Consider the following 19,426-nt stretch of genomic DNA (forward strand, 5'->3'; position numbering starts at 1 on the left):
TTTGGCTCGAGACGTAATGTCGGTGTGGAAAAACTCAAGCTACCTTATTTTTACTTTTTCTGATAATATAAATAAATTAAGATATTATTGATTTAAGAGTTTGGTTTTAGATTGTTTCATTGTTTGTGTCTGTAGTGCGTGAATGGTCGTAAAAAACATACAATTTTGAATAGATCTTCTGATTTCCTTAAGACATTAATGGGAAAAGTTTACTTTACTAGTGTTGATTCTTTATTAACATGAGTGTTACAATTATATTGCAAAATTCTATAAAATTATCCAAAGAGTCGTATACCATTACTTTCATCTATCTCTTCTTCATCCTCTTCTACACCATTCTCTAAATCATCGTTTTCATTCATGTTAACTTTTTGACCTAAAAGTGATGCAAAAAATTCATCAATTTGATCATCATTCCATTTCCAACCTCCTGTTGAAGTTTCAAAATTTGCAATTTGATCTTGTACATGATATCTTAATTTCCTACCTTTTGAAGCCTTTGTATCTACATTATTTTTCAATTTATTAGATTTTTGAATTGATTTAATCATACTTGTTGAATGAGATGATTCTGATGATTGAATTTTTTTATCAACAAAATCATTTAATAAAATTCTGTAAAAATCTTCATCATCAAAAATATGAGGAATTTCTTGTCCTTGGGATTTTTTACGTATTTGATTCTCTATAGGTATATCATCATCATCTTTTAATTCATCATTTTTTTCATCGATTTCATCGGTGTAACCCATTGGTATTACTTGTCTTCTATTTAATTTAGTCCTTTTAACCAAACGATCCATATCTGATAAGTTGTTCCTAACTTGTTGCTCAAATGATTGATTTATAGATTTGAATTTGCTGTTATTTATAGCCGAACTTCCTGATGAATTTTGAATTTTAGATGACCATTTATTCAAGATTACAGCTCTTTGTGTGTTTAAGTTGGAATCTGCAGATTCCGTAACTTCTGAAAATGTTTCAAATGATCTCTTCTTAGGTTGTTTAATTGAAGTATCCTCTAATTTTGATCTTAATACAAGTAGATTCCTCAAGAATTCCATAAGCTGAATTTTTGCTTCTTCCAATAATTCATCACTATCAGCTGATTTATTTTCTTCATATACTTTTGAATTAATTGGTAACTGATTCATACTAGTAACTGATTTTTGAAATTTTATTCTCAACTCAACTAGTTTTTCATACGATTTATTCTGTTGTTCCACAGCATAACCTTTTAGCACATCGTTTATAGTCGATTGTGATAACCTGTTTACAATGTGTTTCTTCTCTTTAGCTAACAATTGTTTGACTAGATTCCGTTGATGTGAAGAAGTTGATTTGACTGGTCTTTCGTTCTCTACCTCTGACTCATCCTCATCTGAGTCTTGTGATAATTTAGACCCTAGACTTTCTTGCTCTTCACTTGAATCTTCTTCTTCCTCTTCTGAGTCATTGTTAATATTTTCCTCTTCATCTACTTCTTCTTCTTCTTCCTCATCCACATCTTCATCTTCATCAACATCTTCCTCATCATCTTCTTCGGAATCATCATATAATTGATCTCTACTAATAACATCACCTGTATATTTTTTCCCCAAATCCAAACTTTGACGATTTCTTAATTTAGACTTCAGTGTTTCAATATAATGTTGATTTTTCAATTCTTGATCTGAATTATCATCATTAGATTCGTCATCGATATCATCTTTATCTTCATGCTGAAACAAATCCTTTTGAGTTCTTCCTATATCAAAATCTTCAATATCATAATCATTTTTTGGTTTATAAAAATCTCCTATCTCATCTGCTAATGTCTTTTTACCCATAATCTGAATAGTCTTTGAGATGCTTTTGAATTGAATATATTTTACAAATAAAGCGTCTTCGCATCGTAAAGTTTATTTTTTTTACATAAATAATTTGGCTTAAACACTCGGGCGAGAATGTTTCGATTGTCGCACAAATCATTCAATTTTTGCTCGAGGCTCGACCTACAATTTCTGTGTGAGTACAGTTTCAAAACGTTTATCATCAATCGTAATTAGTTTGAATGAAAATGAAGCATTTGAAATGTAATCCACTCGACACTCCCTCGACCCAGCCAGAACTTGACACTCCTGCAAAAAATCTAGGAAGACAAAGTCTCTAACTCGTATTATGAAGATTGAGGCAGTGCTACCATCAAAAACTATACGCGATTTTCAAAAACCACTTCGAATGGTACCTCGTACGATCAATCAATAACGGGCATAAAATAACGACTGCATTGCTACTCGACTAAATGGATTATACAAAGTATTTCCGAGCTAGGACTTACATGGTTTTATCGTTTGGATTGAATTTTAAATTGCTTTTCTTATTTGTAAGGAAAAACGATCTCTTTGCTTTTTTCTACTTAATATTTTTAAATAACTTTCTCGAACTCCAATTCTTTTTTTTTTTTGTTTCTATTTTTATAAACAAATTCATTCTAAATAATAATTTATTATATCATTTTAAATTGATATATTGCTAGAGTTAAAGATTTAGTTAAAGCGTCACAGATAATCGGGCCTTATTTCGTAGAGATCATACATTAGAGAAAAAACATAGTTCAAATAGAATAGATCGGATAATAAAATTGACTCACCGACAACTTCAGCTTCAAAATTGACGGATTCATTATAGCATAGCAGATTACATTACTAGACCACATAATATACATACGATTGAAAATGCAATTTGAGAGAATACTATTATTTTTTACAATCTTCATATCTTCAGTATTTGGATTAGCAGATCAAGGTGATGGAGGAGGAGCCAAAACAAGTGAACAAACAATAGTCTGGATAACAACAACAATAAGTGGTCAATTAACAACGGTTTCAGTATTGTATACTCAATCATTTATGTCTACATATTCTGAAGCTCAAACTGAAGGAATAAGTAGTGGTAATGTTGGTTTAGGATCAATTAGTGGCTCAATCGGATCACATAGATCTTATGATCAAACTACTATATCTTCAAAAGGTGATGCTATTAATGAATTTATGAGATCATATAATGTATATGGTGGTTTATTGGGTGGAATTGTTTTAATACTAGGTTTAATTTAGAGGTTGTTTACTTATTTGTTTGTATAGATTAGAGATTGTAATTTAGATTGTTTTTTAATTTCAACATCGCATAAGTATATACATCTGACACTATGTCTTCCTATTACTACTCAGCTGAACTTTTCTTACTAAATGCTTGACGCCAGATCTCAAGTTTGACTAAAAAATCTGAGATCTCACGCGGAATTAGTTTGACAGATCGGAATTATATAAAATTTTTCAGTTATCAAAAATGCCAACCATTGTAAATTGGAGTAAATGTCATTTGAAACTGCTTCACCTGTCATAGTAACGGTTGAAGAATTGCAAAACGGAATAGATGATGCCACATTATCACAAGCGTTTGGTCCAAATTCACTAGGTATTATCTTAGTCAAAGGTTTACCTGATCATTTTCAAAGTTTAAGAGAAAAAGTATTAAAATCAGCATCAATTTTATCAAATTTACCAGAGGAACAATTACGAGATCTTGAATGTGAAGAATCCGTATGGTTAATTGGTTGGTCTTGTGGTAAAGAGAAATTAGCATCTACTGGTAAACCAGATTATAATAAAGGTTCATTTTATGTGAATTGTGCTTTTCATAATGATGATAGTTTGGAGGGTCCTTCTCAAGATTTGGTTGAAAAATTCCCGAAACATAAAGCTTATACAGAATCCAACAAATGGCCTGAAGAAAAAAGTGAATTAATTAATTTCAAAAGTAACATGAAAGAATTATGTAATTTAATTATAAATGTTGCAGCATTAGTAGCACTTAATTGTGATCAGTACATCAAAAAGATATACAGTGATTACGAAGCTGGATTTTTGGGAAGGATAGTGAATGAATCCACATGTACAAAAGCAAGATTATTACATTATTTTCCATCAAAATCTGATATAAATGGCACGAACAACGATGATTGGTGCGGAGAGCATTTAGATCATTCATGTCTAACAGGTTTAACTTCCGCGCTTTTTATAGATGAATCAGAGGGTAAATCAACAAATTTAACATCTTCCCCAGATCCATCAGCAGGTTTATACATCAAAAATCGAGACAACAAGACAATTAAAGTCAATATACCATCAAATTGTTTAGCTTTTCAATCAGGTTCAGCATTAGAAGAAGTTTCAAAGGGGAAATTCAAAGCTGTTCCACATTTTGTTAAGGGGACCAGCCAACGAAATATTGCAAGAAATACCCTAGCAGTATTTTGTCAACCTAATTTAAATGAAAAAATCAATGACACTGAAAATTTTGCTCAATACTCTGATAGGATTTTGAAAGAAAATCACTGACGGCATTAATGTCAAGGTTTTTTATTGATCTGTTAAATTATTTTATTTATTGAATCTTAACTTTGTAGTTCCTCTTGATGGATGTTCTAGTCTTCCAATTACGCGCACAAAATTTATCACTCTAATACTTAAAACCTTATCAACATGTAAGAAAATAAATGGAATTTCATGAAATACCAACGATCAATGACACGACCGTATCAAGTGAGGATGAAGTCGTAAGATCACGATTACAAAAGCTAGGTCAACCAGTTTTTATAAATGGTGAAACGGTCGAGGATAGGAAACAGAGATTACATAGTCTTTTGAATGATGATGCAATTGAAGAGGATCAAAATGGAGAGGAAGAAGATGATGAATTTGATGAAGATGAAGATGAAGATGAAGAATTTTATACTCCAGCATCAGAAGAATTGTATGATATAAGGCGACATGTTTTAAGTGATTCGTTGCAAAAATCTTCAGATCGATTGAAAATTCAAAGACAAATTGTTCAAAACAATCCCGATTATACAACTTTTTTAAAACAGCGACGTGATTTAAATTCCAAAATTTCCAAAATTGATCTTTATGGATCTCAATTTTTACCAGGAAATACAAGGGCAATTTCCAGTGTCAAATTTAATAGAAATGGTAAATTAATAGCTTGTGGGTCATGGGATGGTTCATTACATATTTTAGAATCAAACAATTTGTCACCTATTATAAAACCTTCCCAAAATCAACATCAAGAAAAAATAGGTTCATTAGATTGGAAAATGAATGAGGATGTTTTGATTTCTGGAGGTGGTGAAGGTACTATAAATTTATGGAATATTGAGGAAAATTCGACAGAAACAGTGCTAAAGCCAAAATTCACTATCAAAGACGCCCATACCAATAGAATTACAAAGACAGAATTTCATCCCATAAATCAATATGCAATATCTACATCATTTGATCAAACATGGAAGTTATGGGATCTTATTAAACAAGTAGAAATATATCAACAAGAAGGTCATTCAAAAGAAGTTTTTTGTGGTTCAATTCATCCTGATGGTTCATTATATTTATCTGGTGGATTAGATGGGATAATTTATGTATGGGATTTAAGATCAGGTAAATGTTTAATGCCTTTACAAAAACATATACAAGGAATTTATGGATTAGATTGGTCTCCTAATGGTTATAATTTTGCAAGTGGGTCAGGTGATTCTACTATTAAAATATGGGATATGAGAAAATTAAATCATTCAGGTGATGAAATATCTACTATACCAGCCCACAAAAAACTTATAAGTGGTTTGAAATACTATAAAAGTGATGATGAAAAATCAGGTAATATTTTGATGAGTAGCTCATATGATGGGACTATTAATTTATGGTCAGTTAATAATTGGATAAAAGTGAATACCCTACAAGGTACTAATGATAAAGTGATGAGTTGTGATATTACTACAATAGATAATGAGATTACTGTTGTTGGTAGTGGATGGGATCGTACTGTTAAATTATGGAAATGAGCTACTAGTCTAAATTAGGTTATGATAGTTAAGCCTTTCTTAATAAAATTTGTGGTAAATTAAAGTTTTCCTCTCTTAGCCTAAAAATAAAATTTACGAGATTTCTTGAAACAAAAACAATCTTTAACATGTTTTGAAAAATTATCAATTAGGTTAAATAGTTAAACTCACAACCACTACCATTAAAGATGAACTTACTAAAAATCCTAGATACTACGCCTGAACCTCCTATAATAGAATTAGAATTAAATGAATTAAATCATAGTGGAGACTATAATTTAGGTTGTCCAATGTATGAATATCAAAAAGAATTAACTGATCAAATAATATCACTACATTACCCAGATATATTAAAATTTTGTGAAATTAATGATTTTAAAGATATAATTATAAAATCTGTTGAAACATGTATTGAAAATTGTATGTTGGTTAGTACTCATCCTTACCTCTTAATAAGTCATTATATGCCTAAAAATTTAGCTCAAAAAGATATGCCAGCTAAAATTGCAGAAACAAGTGGAAAATTCAATGTTTTAAAAGATTTATTGAATGTTATAATTTTGAGTAGTACCACAAAAGAAAAAAGTATTGGGTTGGTAATGAGTAATAATATTAAATTATTTGATTTAATAGAAGCATTAATTTTATTATGTTCAGGAAATAAGGTCATTCGAAGATATGTGGGGAATAATATACAAAGAGAATCTAAAAAGCAAAGTAAAATGAATGGTAATGGTAATGGTAACGGCACGTCAAATGGAACAGATCATAGTGCACCAACATATATTCATCTAATACCATCAGATGGAAATATACAGAGAGATAAAGACTTATATGAACAAGCTAAATTTGACGTATTAATAACAATAGATGGAGGTGTTGATACTCAATCCGAATTTTATCAATCATTGAAAACAAAAAATCATAATTCAGACGAAAAACCAGCTGTAAATATACGACTTATTCCATTAAAAACAGTCGAACATGTTAAATTACATTATGAAAATCATAAAACTTTACCAGATTATTTATATAAATTAATTTCTTCTGTGGTTTGTTTACGTGATTATATTGGAAATTTATCTCCAGATGTATTTCCCATATATAATCAAAAGTTAAATTACTTAAGAGATACTTTTTTCAACATTTTATTTGAAAATAGTACTACATATCCATCTTGGCCATTACCTTCGTTACCAATAATACAACAATACACCCCAATAGATGTAGAGAGATCGCTACTAACGGAAGCACATTTTCATTACACGCCATATGGATTGAATGGTTTCTCCGAAGAAAAAAAAGTATTACCAACCTATTATGAAATTAAAAGATTACAACTGGACTATATTACAAACCCTTTAAAAAACTCATATAATGAGTTGATTGGTATTATAGGATCAAATGATACCGATGTAAATAATGGTGTACTAACTCATAAAATGCTTTTACAATTGAATTCTGCATTTCTTGAGTTGAATCGAATAGAAGAAGAATTACAATCTTATGAAAATTATGAAAGTGAAGAAGTTCAAAATAGAATTGGAAGACGAGAAAAAGAAATGAGATTATCAGTTTCCAAAATATTTGATGATATAGATCATGCTCAACAAAGAATAGAAAGTGGGAATAAATGGATTGTTAAGAAAATCGAGAAAATTGATAATTTAAAGAATGAGATAAAAGAGAAAAAAGAAAAACTACTGACAATGGAATCAACTGTAACTGATGAAAACCAAAAGAAGTATATAAAAAATCAATTAGAAATATGGAATTTACAAAATGAAATAAAATTATCACTTAATAGAATACTATCAAAGAATGATGAAAAAAATTATACAACCAAAGAATATCAAAACGCATTAAATTCTATTAAAGAATCTGAAGTCGAATATATTCAAATCGAAAAAGATATTGAAACAGCTAAAAGGAAATTAGAAGATATAGAAAATGATCAAGAGGAACAAAATAAAGAATTTGAATTAAAACAAAATTCAATTATTCAACAAATTAATGAAACTAAATCATCAAATGAAGAAATAGAAAAAAAATTAAACACAGCATTTAAATTTTTAAGGGATACATCTCATTTAAAAAAGAGAAAAATACGAACTGCAACACCAAATAAATAATTACTATTTACATTGAATATATAGGCATAGCTTTTTCCTTAGCATCCAATATTAATACATTATTTATAGGTGAATGGTTTTTACTTAGGTATTGTATAACATCTTGAGCTAATGTTCCACCTAAAATAGCTGCAGTTGGTGAAAATTCAGCAAATGCTTGTCTCTTAATTTCTTCAAAATAATCTTTGGAAATATTTGATGAATCTAATCCTAAATTTTCATAAGTTTGAATAAGTTTTTCCCAAAGTAATTCGGAATCTAGTATTGATTCTGGTGAATCATCCAATCTTTCTATATCAAACAACGCAAATATTATAGTTAATGCATCTAATTTTTTCAATTCTCTTCTTTTTAATGTTGTAGGTAATACTTTTGAATTAAAGATCTCTTTCAACGTAGAATATATATCCTCAATAGTAACCAAATCAATTTTGGTTTCTTTATTTGAATCAACTTTTATGATTGTTTTATTTCTAGATAATTCAGTACCAGCTTTACGAGGTATTGAACTTTCATTCATTTCATTAACTGATACATGTTTAATTAAATCAACAAGAATATATCCAAACATTCCATGCATCCCACTTATATATAAAGGAATATTTAATTCTCTTGTACTTTGATTTAATGCAAATATTTGAGATTTTGTCAATTCTGTTCCAATTATTAAATCAAATTTTTTCAAATATGAATAATCTTTACTCAATTCATTTATTGAATTGGTATTGATAGATAAATTCACTGCTGGGTTTAATTCCCTAATTTTATCAAATACTAATGGTAATTTCAATTGACCAACAATAGATTCATCGTTAGGTAAAAAAAATTGTGCAGTAAAATCTTCAATTTTAACATATGATGGATCTAAAATTTCTATTGAATTAATACCACCAAGAACTAAATTTTTTACAGCTTCTGATCCAATTGCTCCTAAATTTATTACTAATATTTTTGTTGATCTTAATCTTAATTGAGTTGCCATTCCCCATAATCTGATTTGTCTATCATAAAGAGCAATTTCATCTAGCTTGAGTTAGTGAAAGTTCAGTAAAATAAAATTTATAGTAAAACAACATACCTGCTGTTAGTTCTTCATCTTTTGTATTTGACATTGTGCATGGAGTTAGTTTTGAATTTGATTAACTATGAAATGATAAATAGAGACTCGTGATTTTATTTTTCTTTTTGGAAAAAAAAAAAAAACGGGCTACCAAAATACGCGACTTGTTTCAAGTCTGGTTGCAAAATTGTAAAATAAATCTTGTTGCAAAATATGAAAGAATTTTTTAATTGCTTGAAAAACATTACTCATTATAAATTACTACTATAAAGATCTACTCTATACAACATTAGTAATTGATTCATTTTCAAATCAAGGATTTGAAAAGATGTATAATTTCATCAATTAATCGAAACAAATGATCAATATTTTTTTCCAAAATGGTGCTTTTTTATACCGTTCCAAATCTTCTAGATTTTCCAATTCCAATAATTCAGGGTCATATATAATTCTATCTTTATTAACATCAATCTGACTGACCGGTTTATATAATTTCCAATTTCTCGTCCAAATTTTATGAATTATATAACACACCACAAATACAGGAGCACCTAAATAATTTTGAAAAAAATTATTTGCATCTGGTTTAGAACCAGGAAATAATGACGTCCAGAATTGAGCAATCAAAATTAATGAATTTATTATTATTGATGCATATGCACCTAATAAACCAGTGGGAGATTTATAAGCCAATGAATCAAGTGAAATTTTATTATATTTTAATGCTGCTCTGTACCTAACATAGGAAACACAAATGAATAACCAACATAACACAAATGAAATACCTGATATAGATAAAAGCCAATTAAATACAGTTTCTTGCTGATCAAAAGCAGCTATGTAAGCAAAAAACCCAGATATTACAACCAATACCCAAGCTCTAAAGGGCCTTCCTTCTCTATCTATGTAATCTAACCACTTTGGACCAAGTCCCTGTTGAGACATAGACTGAATTAACCTTGGTGAACTATACATTGCGGCTGTTGCGACGGAAGTGACAGAAATTAAAATAACTGAATTTATAATATGTGGTAACACCTTGACACCATTTAATTCAGCAGCTAATACGTAAGGAGATGCATGAGTAGCAGAATCTCCGGATCCCATGAGTCTATCACTATTAGAAGGGACCAAAAGTCCTACGAATGTCAAACTTCCCAAAAATAAGACAATAACTTTTACCCACACCAATTTCGATGCAGCTCTGATAGAAGTTCGGGGATTTTTGGTTTCACTTGCAGCTATACTGATAAATTCGCTTCCACCCATAGAGAAGACACCCGAAATAAACACTTTTAGGACGTTCTTGAAACCAGAGACCGGGATATAAGGGTCTCTATAGTATTTTCCACCAATAAAACCCTGTGGTCCTCCTCCTACATCAATAACCAATCCAAATATGATAAATCCACAAAGCATTAACACTTTACATGAATTAAATAATGCTTCAGCATAGGAATATGTTTTTGCTCCACCTAAATTGATCAAAATGACGATAATAAAAAATATTGTTACCCAAACGTCAGGATTAACTGAAGTATTCCAAAATTTTATAGTCATTGCAGCAGTAACTAATTCCAAACTCAAAACACAACACCATTGAAATGCATAATTCCAACCTAATGCAAATCCTAAACTTTCATCTATAAATTTTGCATAATAAGATTGAAAACCTCCAGGTAATCCCGTATAACTTATACTTAATTCAGAAACACAATTTATTGTTGGAACTAACATTAATATTCCAGTTATTGAATAAGCTATTAATACACCCCCGGGCCCAGCAGTATGTAATCTACCCCCACTTGCAACTAATAATCCAGTACCTAATCCAGTAGATAATGACATTAATCTTAATTCATTTTTCAGTATAGCTTTCTTTCTATCATCACCAACAATATCAGTTTTTGGAGCTCGTTTAAAACCATTTATGAAATTATTATATTTTGATTTTGGTGAATTGGTAGAAATATCATTTGATTTTGATGATGAAGAATATATATCTTCATCTAGATCACCCAACTCTATATCTTCTCTAGTTGGGATTTGCTTTACCGAAGACATGCCAGACTTGAGATTCATAAGTATCTAATTAGATTTTCCTTTGATTAAATCGAGATTTCAATTTCTTTATATATGAATACGTGAATATTGTGTTACTCCTCAGAATAAATCGAGATTATATATGGATAGATGAATATTGTGTAAGGATCTGATGTGTAGGAACTCTTTAGTTTGGCATAACAAAATGCCTTTGGTTTTAATCTTAAAATGAACTTGTTTCAAAAAGTAAAAGAAAGAACATTTAAAAGCTTTGGGGTAATTCAAAGCATCTTAACTTTATCATTTTATTATTGGAGGATTACAAAATCAAATTATGTTATTGTGTGTTTTAGATTCATAGGTCTTCTTGTATGTATTTTTCCTAATCTTTTAATTTTTTTTTTCAATTTTTATCAAATTTAAACAATTTGCATGAAACAAACAAATTACACAAAAGTACACAAGCTACACAAAAATAGCATTCAAACATGAACACTCTTCATAACATATAGAAACAAAAAAATTGATCTTCAATTAGTTCACGCGTTGAATAATTGAACAATTCCAAAACAGATGGGTACTTATCACTTTCTGAGTAATGAAGGATAGTTTTTGAAGCTTTTATGGTATTTGGTTGAAAAATCTTTATTTTGCTAATTTTAACTTGTTTTTGTCCTACTTCATACAGCACATCTCTTCAATTTGCAGTTTTGAAGATGAAGAGTTCAATACTTTATTTTAAATTAAGATGTTGAGCAGGTCAAATTCATGAACCGAAACTCCGAATCGAGAATTTGTGAAAATTTTTGTGAAAAACATATATTTTTATCTTCCTCATACAACCTTTGCGGTATATTAAGGGAACTAACTTGATGACAAAATTAATTCAAATTTGTTGTTTGAGAAGCTCTCTTTCTAGTTTTGAAATAGTTAACATAAACCAGGGATTGTTTGTAAGTTTAAACATGAGTAATTATTTCTCTTACTCGCTAGTTTTGACCATTTTGCTAAATAATATTGTCAGAAACTTCATTTAAGACGTTACGCATTTAAGACAAATAATTACAAGAGTTAACTTCCGCGAAGTAGTTTTATGAAGACGAAGAAGCTCGACAAGGTAGATACTTGCAAAATCAATCATTCATTACATCATTACATCATACAGTTATTTCACACAGTGGTTCTGATTATGTGGGGTAAATTTACTCATGTTTCAAAAACATTGTTTGGGCCAATACTTTTTTAATATGAACGTTATTTTTTTCGTTTTAACTTATTCAACATTGTGATTGCCAATATTGAGAAATGTCCTCATTAGTCGATACGTGATAGTCTTAAAGCTTTATATCAGGAAAAATAGCCTCTGTACTCCATAAATAATATTGTATTTTATGAAATGAATCTCTTTGTGAATTTTATTTTGCAACATTTCAAAATTTGCAAAATTTTGTTGCAAAATTGTTTTAAATAACATTTACCAAAGACAAAATCTAAAGCAACAGTTTATACGTTTCATCTCCACATTTAGCCAAAAAGCTATGGTTAAAGACAATATTAAAATCTATTTTGTGGTTTCACAGTGGCTGATGTGAAGGAGAACTTTGATTTGCAGAAATCGACCGTTAAGTTCGCAGATTAGACGACAAATAAACCCGAGTATTTTTAATTATCCTATCGACAACATCCACAATTCATAACGTCTGATCAACTCTTTAAGAACGGTAAAAATTTGTCATCATTTACTCTGTCATAAGTTGAAACAACGAAATAACAATGATGGGTATAAGTAAAGAATTTTTCGGCCGAGAACGAACGTAAGATTATTTATTTGGTGTAATATTGGTCAGATTTTATCATTTAACTAGCAAACTAATAATGTTCATATCACCTTAAAATACTCAAGTGTCAATTCAAAGCACCCTCATTATGTAAGTAGCTCGTAATCTGAACAAATTCGTTTTTGCTATGTTGAATAATGAGGAAAATTGTAGCTTTATTGGTTCCTTCGGGTCTTAAATTTAAAGTTTCTCTCTTTTAAATCCATTGAAAAAAAAATTCTCCGCTTTGAAAAATATTGAAGAATATCATAGATTGATACAATCCACATTACTCATCACTCTTGCCTTTCCAAATTCATCGAATCGACTGATCCATACTCATAAGAAGGCTCCAACTGGAAATCAAGAAATAAAATTCCGCCGACTTCGAAAAGAGATATCATCATATACATTACCATCTCACATCATATATAAGTAGGACATAATCAAATACCTCCACACCAAATAAGATTATAATATAATCAAATTCCCACATCACATAAGAACAAAATATAATCAAGTTCAACCATTCCTAATCTAAGTCCAACAAACGATGGTATTATACTTTGAAAACAAGATTCAATACAATTTTGATTTTGAAACAACAACTTTAGCACACTTAAACAGATATCCAAATCCATACGCAAAACATGTATTATCAGTAGATACATTAGATTCACATATTGATAAAGAAGGTCAATTAAATATAACTAGAATAATTGTTAAAACAGGTAGATTACCTAAATTTGTTCGACCTTTTTTAGGTTCAACAAATTTAAATTCTTGGATAATTGAAAAATTAATAATAAATCCAAAAACAAAAACAATGAAATCTTATACTTCAAATATAGATCATAGAAAATTTATAAGAATTGAAGAATTTTTAAATTTTCAAACAGATAAATCTTTATTAAATTTAATTGAATGTAATGCAAAAGTAAAATTTTCTTCAAATTTAATTGGTTTAAAACTGAAAATTGAAGAATGGAGTCATCAAAAATTTTCAAAAAATATTAATAATTCAAGAGATGGTTTAACTTATGTTATGAATAAAATGAAAGAAAAAGGAAAATATTATTTTATAAAAAAAAATATGAATAATGGATTGGGAGTTTGATTTTAGTAGGTATTTGATGAAATTTTCATATATATAAAGGAATTAATGAGTGTATATATGATAGCTTTTAATGAATGTAACGAATTATTTATGAGTGAAAATTAAAGACAATAAGTTCAAAGGAACAATATTTTAGATGATACATGGTATTGATACTTTCAACTGTATTTAATAATCTTCAGTATCTCTCACCAGTTACTGCTAAGATATGATCTACTAAAACTGAAAATCAAGCGAGCACATGGTAGCCTTATCGTAACAGTTAAAATTAATTGTATTGTGATTTAATTTTTGATAACCAATTTAATTTTTAATTTTAGGAAAGCAAGACTCATAATAATCACTACTTTTACAACCAAAATTAATAAGAATTATATCTACTAAAACTTTCTAAAACATTCAACATGACGAATATAAAGCATGGTCACAAAATACATCATCATTCTAGTTCCAATTCTTCCACTACATCAACAAAAAACAATTCACCCAAATTAACCGAATCAAAGACTACATCACCAAGACCAGAACCAACAATTATCAAAAGAAGAAATTCATCATTTGCTAATTCATCATCTCCATGGTTTAGAAGAAATTCATTTTTATCACCTACAATGATTCAAAATGAAAATTTTAATGTTTATGAATCAAATAATAATTTTTATAATCCTAACTACAACAATAATAATGGTAATGGTTTTAGTCATAATTATTCAATTATATCATTAAGAGAATGTCAAGGTTTTTTATTTAATCAAGATTTATTTGCTAGTCCTTATCAACAAGTTAGATCACAAGCTAATGAAAGAAGAATATCATCCACATCAGCCACAATTAATAATAACACAACTAAAAATAAAACTAAAACTAGAAGACATACTAGTTATCATTCACCAAGACCAACATTTACAAATAAAGATGAACCTAGTAAAAACAAAAACAACAATACAGCTATAGATGATGATGAAGACGATGATGAAATGCATGATGCATATGAAAATGCATTTGAAGAAGATGATGAAGATATGGAAGAAATGGATGATGAGGATGATGAAGAAGAAGAAGAAGAAGATGAAGATTATAGTGAAATGCATGGGTATGGTGGTGATTATAATAATAGGCGATATAAAGTCAAAGTTACTGATATTTATATTGATGAAAATGAAATAGATATTTTTCCAACGTGATTTATTCCAATTATAACTAGGACTAATACTTAGCTAGTAACTTTATACATAGTAATACCATTTATAAGTAAGAAACCTTGATTAACATGGCGACTTAAACATTTGGATCTAGACTCAATTCGTTCGTACCAGCCTTAAGCGAGAAAAATCAAAACCATTAGATCTAGGTAGAAAAAAAATTACAACCATATTGATTAAAACTACGTTAACAACCAAACTTTTATCCAATTCGCTATGACCGACGTTAACAAGAATCTAGAGAATCTATCTTTAAAATTTTCAGAACATCAACAAAATATAAATGATTTAATAAATTCAAGATCAAAATTAGAAACTCAATATCAAGAAAATAAAATAGTAAATGAAGAATTTCAACAACTTGATGAATCAACAAAGATATATAAATTAATAGGACCAATATTATTACCACAAGATTATACAGAAGCTTCAAGTAATGTAACTAAAAGAATAGAATTTATTGAAGGAGAAATTAAAAGAGTTGAAACAAAAATTGAAAATGAAGAGAAAACTATTGAAAATATAAGGAATGAAATTATTAAACTTCGATCATCCTAAGACTACTTACTGAAAATAACTCATTTATCCTCTAATCAATTGAGATTTAATCAAATTTACTAATCCAATAGCATTGAATTCACACCATTGTTCAAAATTAACAATTCCATTACTTAAATTTTCATATTCTTTTAATTTTTCATTAACAAATAATTTTGTCATTTCAAAATTATAACTTGTATCTTTCAACATAAATAATTCACTTTTTAAATATATTGATCCAATACAAAATCTTTTTGAATACCAATTAAAATCATTTGATTTATCACCTGAATAATAAGTTAAATCATCACTTAATTCCATTAATTCTTCAATTGATTGTGTTATGTTATATGGTAAAATTAAAAGACTCATTGCTTCTTGTAATTTTGATATAACTGGTTCATTATATGACAATCTTTCTATTATTAATTTTTGTAGATTCAGATATTGATTGTTTTCTAAAGTTGTTGTTTTAGCGAAATTATCTAATTCTAATCTTTTTAATTTTAACCAATATAAAGTTAATTGAAATGGGAGTGAATTTCCATTAGGATTGGATGTGAATAAGGATGTTATAGAATCTGAGTAATTTAAGTCCTTTATAGCATTTATTATAGGTTTTGTTGAATTGAATCCATATTTTGGAATATATTCTACTGCTTTATTTAATATTCGTGACTCTATTATATTTTCATTTATTATATTGTTTGTACCTGGATGACTTGACGAATGATAAAATCTGTTCTTTAGAGACGGTACTAATCTTGGTCTAATGATATTGAACATTTTTGATGATTTTACTTATAACTTTACATTCAAATTTTATTTTGTTTTTCAATTCTCTACTTTTCTAATATTACAACTAATCGAGAGGCAACCAACCAACCACCAATATGTTAATCAAACCAATTACAGAAACTAGAAATCCACATCATATAATAGACGATGAAGAGGATTTAAATACTGAATCACCAAACCCAATTCCTAAAATATCAATAGAATTGAAAGAAGACAAAGACTATGAAAATATATTAATAGTACCACATACTTTAAGTTTATTACAAGATCAATTACCTAATCAAAAGGAAATTGGAACTATATCAGTTAAATATGAAAATTTGAAGTTGTTAAATACGGAGAAATTAGAGGAATATGATGAGGATGAACAATTATATGTATCAATTCAAAATGAGTCTATACTAAAGAAATATCCCAACATTGATATAATCATATATGTGTCAAACAATTCAATAGCTATAACAATACCTCATTTTCAAAATACAATAACTTACAATTTAATATCAACTGAATTAATCAAAGCATTTGCCACTAAAGTTCAAAATTGGATCTTATTCTCCCATTCAACTTTAAATAATAATCAATCAATAAATCAATTATCTTCACCTTCAAATATAAAAGATGTACCAATTTTGAGACCTCCTCATTCAATAACTGGCATTAATGCAGCTATTGTCACCCACTTACCAACACAATCTAAATATAACTTGATAGTTTTAAATTCAGAAGGACAATTTGGATTTGAAAAATCAGATAATGAAGCAATTATAAACTCAAGTTACATATTAGTTGATCTACTCCATATTCCTGAATCAAAAGAGTATTTAAAGAATATAAGCATTAAAGTTCGTAAATTCAATGGATTTTCAAATTTAGGAATGTATATTTAAATTAATTTGTTGAATTTTTCATTGATAAAAAGCAATTCCATAAAACACTAATTGATGAACTAAAAGGAACTTGAAATGATCTAGGAACAATTAAAAAATTGAAAAATTGTATAGGAAACCAAACAGAATAATTTATAATTAATGTTTTTAAATAAATTTTTGATAATTTTAATTTTGTATCTTCCCATGTACCATTTTCCAAGATCATTGTACCATATGTAAAAAAACAAAATAAAGAAATTGGTGAATAACATAATTGATCAGTTAAAACTTTTCTTAATACTTCAATAAATTTTGGATCTTTTGAATAAATTTGTAAAAATTTATACCAAAAACATTGTATAATCCCCATTATAATACCCCAACACATAAATCCTGCTAATCTATTAAATTGAAAATATGTTAATGGAGTATATGTAATTAATTCATTTTGATTTTCTTGTTGTGATTGAAAATCATTTTGATCTCTTCTTAAATATTCTATAAATCTATCTAATCCTTCATCATCTATAATTGAATCATTATCATTATCAACAATGTTGTTATCAACTCTAAATCCTTCCTCATCTTCTAATATTACTGAATCAATAGGATCATTTAATTTAAAAGAAATCATAGGTTGATTCGACCTATAACTTAAAATCAGTTGTGCTAAACTTTCAGATATTCCATATAAAACTAAATTTGTAATGATTATTGTAATTAAAGAACTTTTCATGTAAAGGTTGGTATATTTTGTAGTCAATTTGTAAAGGAATATTCCTAAGATAAGAATAATCATAAAATTTAGTAAGGGAATGTTATAACATCTTATACTATTGATTAGTTTTATTATTAGTAGTTTTTTGGGTTTTCTTTGTGACGCTATATCATTATCCGGTAGTTGAATTGGCATTGATTTTAAACAATTGTTGATTGTAGTTTGACAAGATCTCTTATCGCAGATGTATTCTTTATGTAAGAGACCTAATCAGTATTCACGTGATAAATCACATGACTGATTTTTTTATTTTTCATTTTACCAATCAAAAAATGAGAGAAAAATCTTATGGTAAGCAAATACTGAGATAATCAAATCAACAATCAATCTCAATTCCTCACTCTTTGGTCTCATTATCATGTCATATACCCAATCTAATATACCCGTCAGGGCTCCACCTATTCAAAGTGATTATGAATTAATAGACGGTGATCCATATTTTGGAAGAGTTGTATCATATTTCAGACCATCAGATTATTTAAAATGGGGTATATCAACAGCTATAGTACCACTAGGTATACAATTATGGGAAAGACTTGAACCATCTTTGGGTAAAGGTATGAAACCATCTCCAATAAGTGGAACAACATATAGAGCTGCTACAGCAATTGGATTTTTTGGTGGTTTTTTTTTAGCATATATACATTCAAGTCAAAGATTCTTGGGATGGAGTGAAAATAAAAGAGAAGTAACAAAAGATAGATATGAAATAAAAAAATTATTAAGTCAAGGAAAATTACCATATCATGAAAATGAATCAGTATTAGATGATAGAAATAAAGATATTGCAAATAGAAATTCTCAATATAGTTCTACATTTTTATTTATAATGCCTTGGTTTAATTTAGCTTATCATCCTTATCATCAAGTTAATTTACAAAGATATTATGAAACTAGACCAGGTGAAGAAAATTGGGGATTTAATTTAAAACCTTTGGATGAAATATATGCAAAATATGAGAAAAAAGTTGAATAAATGGAGCAATTGAGGAGTGTTGTATATTAATAAAAGATTTAACTGTGATGTTTGAATTGTAGTTGTACTATCTCTACGTTTTCTTACTTAAATTTTATCTCTGGTGTAATTTTACTATCATGGTATATTTATTACACAAAATCAATCTACGTGTAAGCTAAATCAAAACATAAACATTTCAAATTATTTATTATTCTAGTAACATTA

At 28.4% G+C, this 19,426-nt stretch overlaps 14 protein-coding genes across 14 annotated transcripts; 9 read left to right on the top strand and 5 right to left on the bottom strand. All coding sequences in view use genetic code 12, as the record gives it.

Moving 5' to 3' along the window:
- Positions 1–275: 275 nt before the first annotated feature.
- On the bottom strand, positions 276–1,829 carry KGF55_003865 (rRNA-processing protein; the record flags this gene model as incomplete). The annotated part of the gene is made up of 1 exon (XM_051758705.1): positions 276–1,829. The coding sequence occupies one exon, from the start codon at positions 1,827–1,829 to the stop codon at positions 276–278; it is 1,554 nt and encodes a 517-aa protein (XP_051613488.1).
- Positions 1,830–2,717: 888 nt separating this feature from the next.
- Positions 2,718–3,098, top strand: PGA1 (Pga1p; the record flags this gene model as incomplete). Its single annotated transcript, XM_051758706.1, has 1 exon — positions 2,718–3,098. The coding sequence occupies one exon, from the start codon at positions 2,718–2,720 to the stop codon at positions 3,096–3,098; it is 381 nt and encodes a 126-aa protein (XP_051613489.1).
- A 258-nt stretch (positions 3,099–3,356) lies between these two features.
- KGF55_003867 (uncharacterized protein) lies at positions 3,357–4,382 on the top strand (the record flags this gene model as incomplete). Its single annotated transcript, XM_051758708.1, has 1 exon — positions 3,357–4,382. One exon carries the CDS (start codon positions 3,357–3,359, stop codon positions 4,380–4,382), a length of 1,026 nt encoding a protein of 341 aa, XP_051613490.1.
- Positions 4,383–4,540: 158 nt separating this feature from the next.
- On the top strand, positions 4,541–5,884 carry KGF55_003868 (U4/U6-U5 snRNP complex subunit; the record flags this gene model as incomplete). The annotated part of the gene is made up of 1 exon (XM_051758709.1): positions 4,541–5,884. The coding sequence occupies one exon, from the start codon at positions 4,541–4,543 to the stop codon at positions 5,882–5,884; it is 1,344 nt and encodes a 447-aa protein (XP_051613491.1).
- A 188-nt stretch (positions 5,885–6,072) lies between these two features.
- KGF55_003869 (uncharacterized protein) lies at positions 6,073–8,016 on the top strand (the record flags this gene model as incomplete). The annotated part of the gene is made up of 1 exon (XM_051758710.1): positions 6,073–8,016. One exon carries the CDS (start codon positions 6,073–6,075, stop codon positions 8,014–8,016), a length of 1,944 nt encoding a protein of 647 aa, XP_051613492.1.
- A 7-nt stretch (positions 8,017–8,023) lies between these two features.
- On the bottom strand, positions 8,024–9,128 carry KGF55_003870 (E1 ubiquitin-activating protein; the record flags this gene model as incomplete). Its single annotated transcript, XM_051758711.1, has 2 exons — positions 8,024–9,039; positions 9,095–9,128. The coding sequence occupies 2 exons, from the start codon at positions 9,126–9,128 to the stop codon at positions 8,024–8,026; spliced, it is 1,050 nt and encodes a 349-aa protein (XP_051613493.1).
- A 293-nt stretch (positions 9,129–9,421) lies between these two features.
- Positions 9,422–11,140, bottom strand: KGF55_003871 (GNP1; the record flags this gene model as incomplete). The annotated part of the gene is made up of 1 exon (XM_051758712.1): positions 9,422–11,140. One exon carries the CDS (start codon positions 11,138–11,140, stop codon positions 9,422–9,424), a length of 1,719 nt encoding a protein of 572 aa, XP_051613494.1.
- Positions 11,141–13,489: 2,349 nt separating this feature from the next.
- KGF55_003872 (uncharacterized protein) lies at positions 13,490–14,053 on the top strand (the record flags this gene model as incomplete). Its single annotated transcript, XM_051758713.1, has 1 exon — positions 13,490–14,053. One exon carries the CDS (start codon positions 13,490–13,492, stop codon positions 14,051–14,053), a length of 564 nt encoding a protein of 187 aa, XP_051613495.1.
- Positions 14,054–14,457: 404 nt separating this feature from the next.
- On the top strand, positions 14,458–15,237 carry KGF55_003873 (uncharacterized protein; the record flags this gene model as incomplete). The annotated part of the gene is made up of 1 exon (XM_051758714.1): positions 14,458–15,237. The coding sequence occupies one exon, from the start codon at positions 14,458–14,460 to the stop codon at positions 15,235–15,237; it is 780 nt and encodes a 259-aa protein (XP_051613496.1).
- A 234-nt stretch (positions 15,238–15,471) lies between these two features.
- On the top strand, positions 15,472–15,813 carry YKE2 (tubulin-binding prefolding complex subunit; the record flags this gene model as incomplete). Its single annotated transcript, XM_051758715.1, has 1 exon — positions 15,472–15,813. One exon carries the CDS (start codon positions 15,472–15,474, stop codon positions 15,811–15,813), a length of 342 nt encoding a protein of 113 aa, XP_051613497.1.
- A 24-nt stretch (positions 15,814–15,837) lies between these two features.
- KGF55_003875 (ubiquinone biosynthesis protein) lies at positions 15,838–16,581 on the bottom strand (the record flags this gene model as incomplete). The annotated part of the gene is made up of 1 exon (XM_051758716.1): positions 15,838–16,581. The coding sequence occupies one exon, from the start codon at positions 16,579–16,581 to the stop codon at positions 15,838–15,840; it is 744 nt and encodes a 247-aa protein (XP_051613498.1).
- A 107-nt stretch (positions 16,582–16,688) lies between these two features.
- On the top strand, positions 16,689–17,483 carry KGF55_003876 (uncharacterized protein; the record flags this gene model as incomplete). Its single annotated transcript, XM_051758717.1, has 1 exon — positions 16,689–17,483. The coding sequence occupies one exon, from the start codon at positions 16,689–16,691 to the stop codon at positions 17,481–17,483; it is 795 nt and encodes a 264-aa protein (XP_051613499.1).
- A 1-nt stretch (position 17,484) lies between these two features.
- KGF55_003877 (uncharacterized protein) lies at positions 17,485–18,201 on the bottom strand (the record flags this gene model as incomplete). The annotated part of the gene is made up of 1 exon (XM_051758719.1): positions 17,485–18,201. One exon carries the CDS (start codon positions 18,199–18,201, stop codon positions 17,485–17,487), a length of 717 nt encoding a protein of 238 aa, XP_051613500.1.
- A 400-nt stretch (positions 18,202–18,601) lies between these two features.
- On the top strand, positions 18,602–19,219 carry NUO1 (Nuo1p; the record flags this gene model as incomplete). Its single annotated transcript, XM_051758720.1, has 1 exon — positions 18,602–19,219. One exon carries the CDS (start codon positions 18,602–18,604, stop codon positions 19,217–19,219), a length of 618 nt encoding a protein of 205 aa, XP_051613501.1.
- Positions 19,220–19,426: the final 207 nt, after the last annotated feature.

The sequence above is a fragment of the Candida pseudojiufengensis genome (genome assembly GCF_024610245.1).
Source record: "Candida pseudojiufengensis strain CBS 10847 chromosome Unknown scaffold19, whole genome shotgun sequence".
Classification (NCBI taxonomy): domain Eukaryota; kingdom Fungi; phylum Ascomycota; class Pichiomycetes; order Serinales; family Debaryomycetaceae; genus Lodderomyces; species Lodderomyces pseudojiufengensis.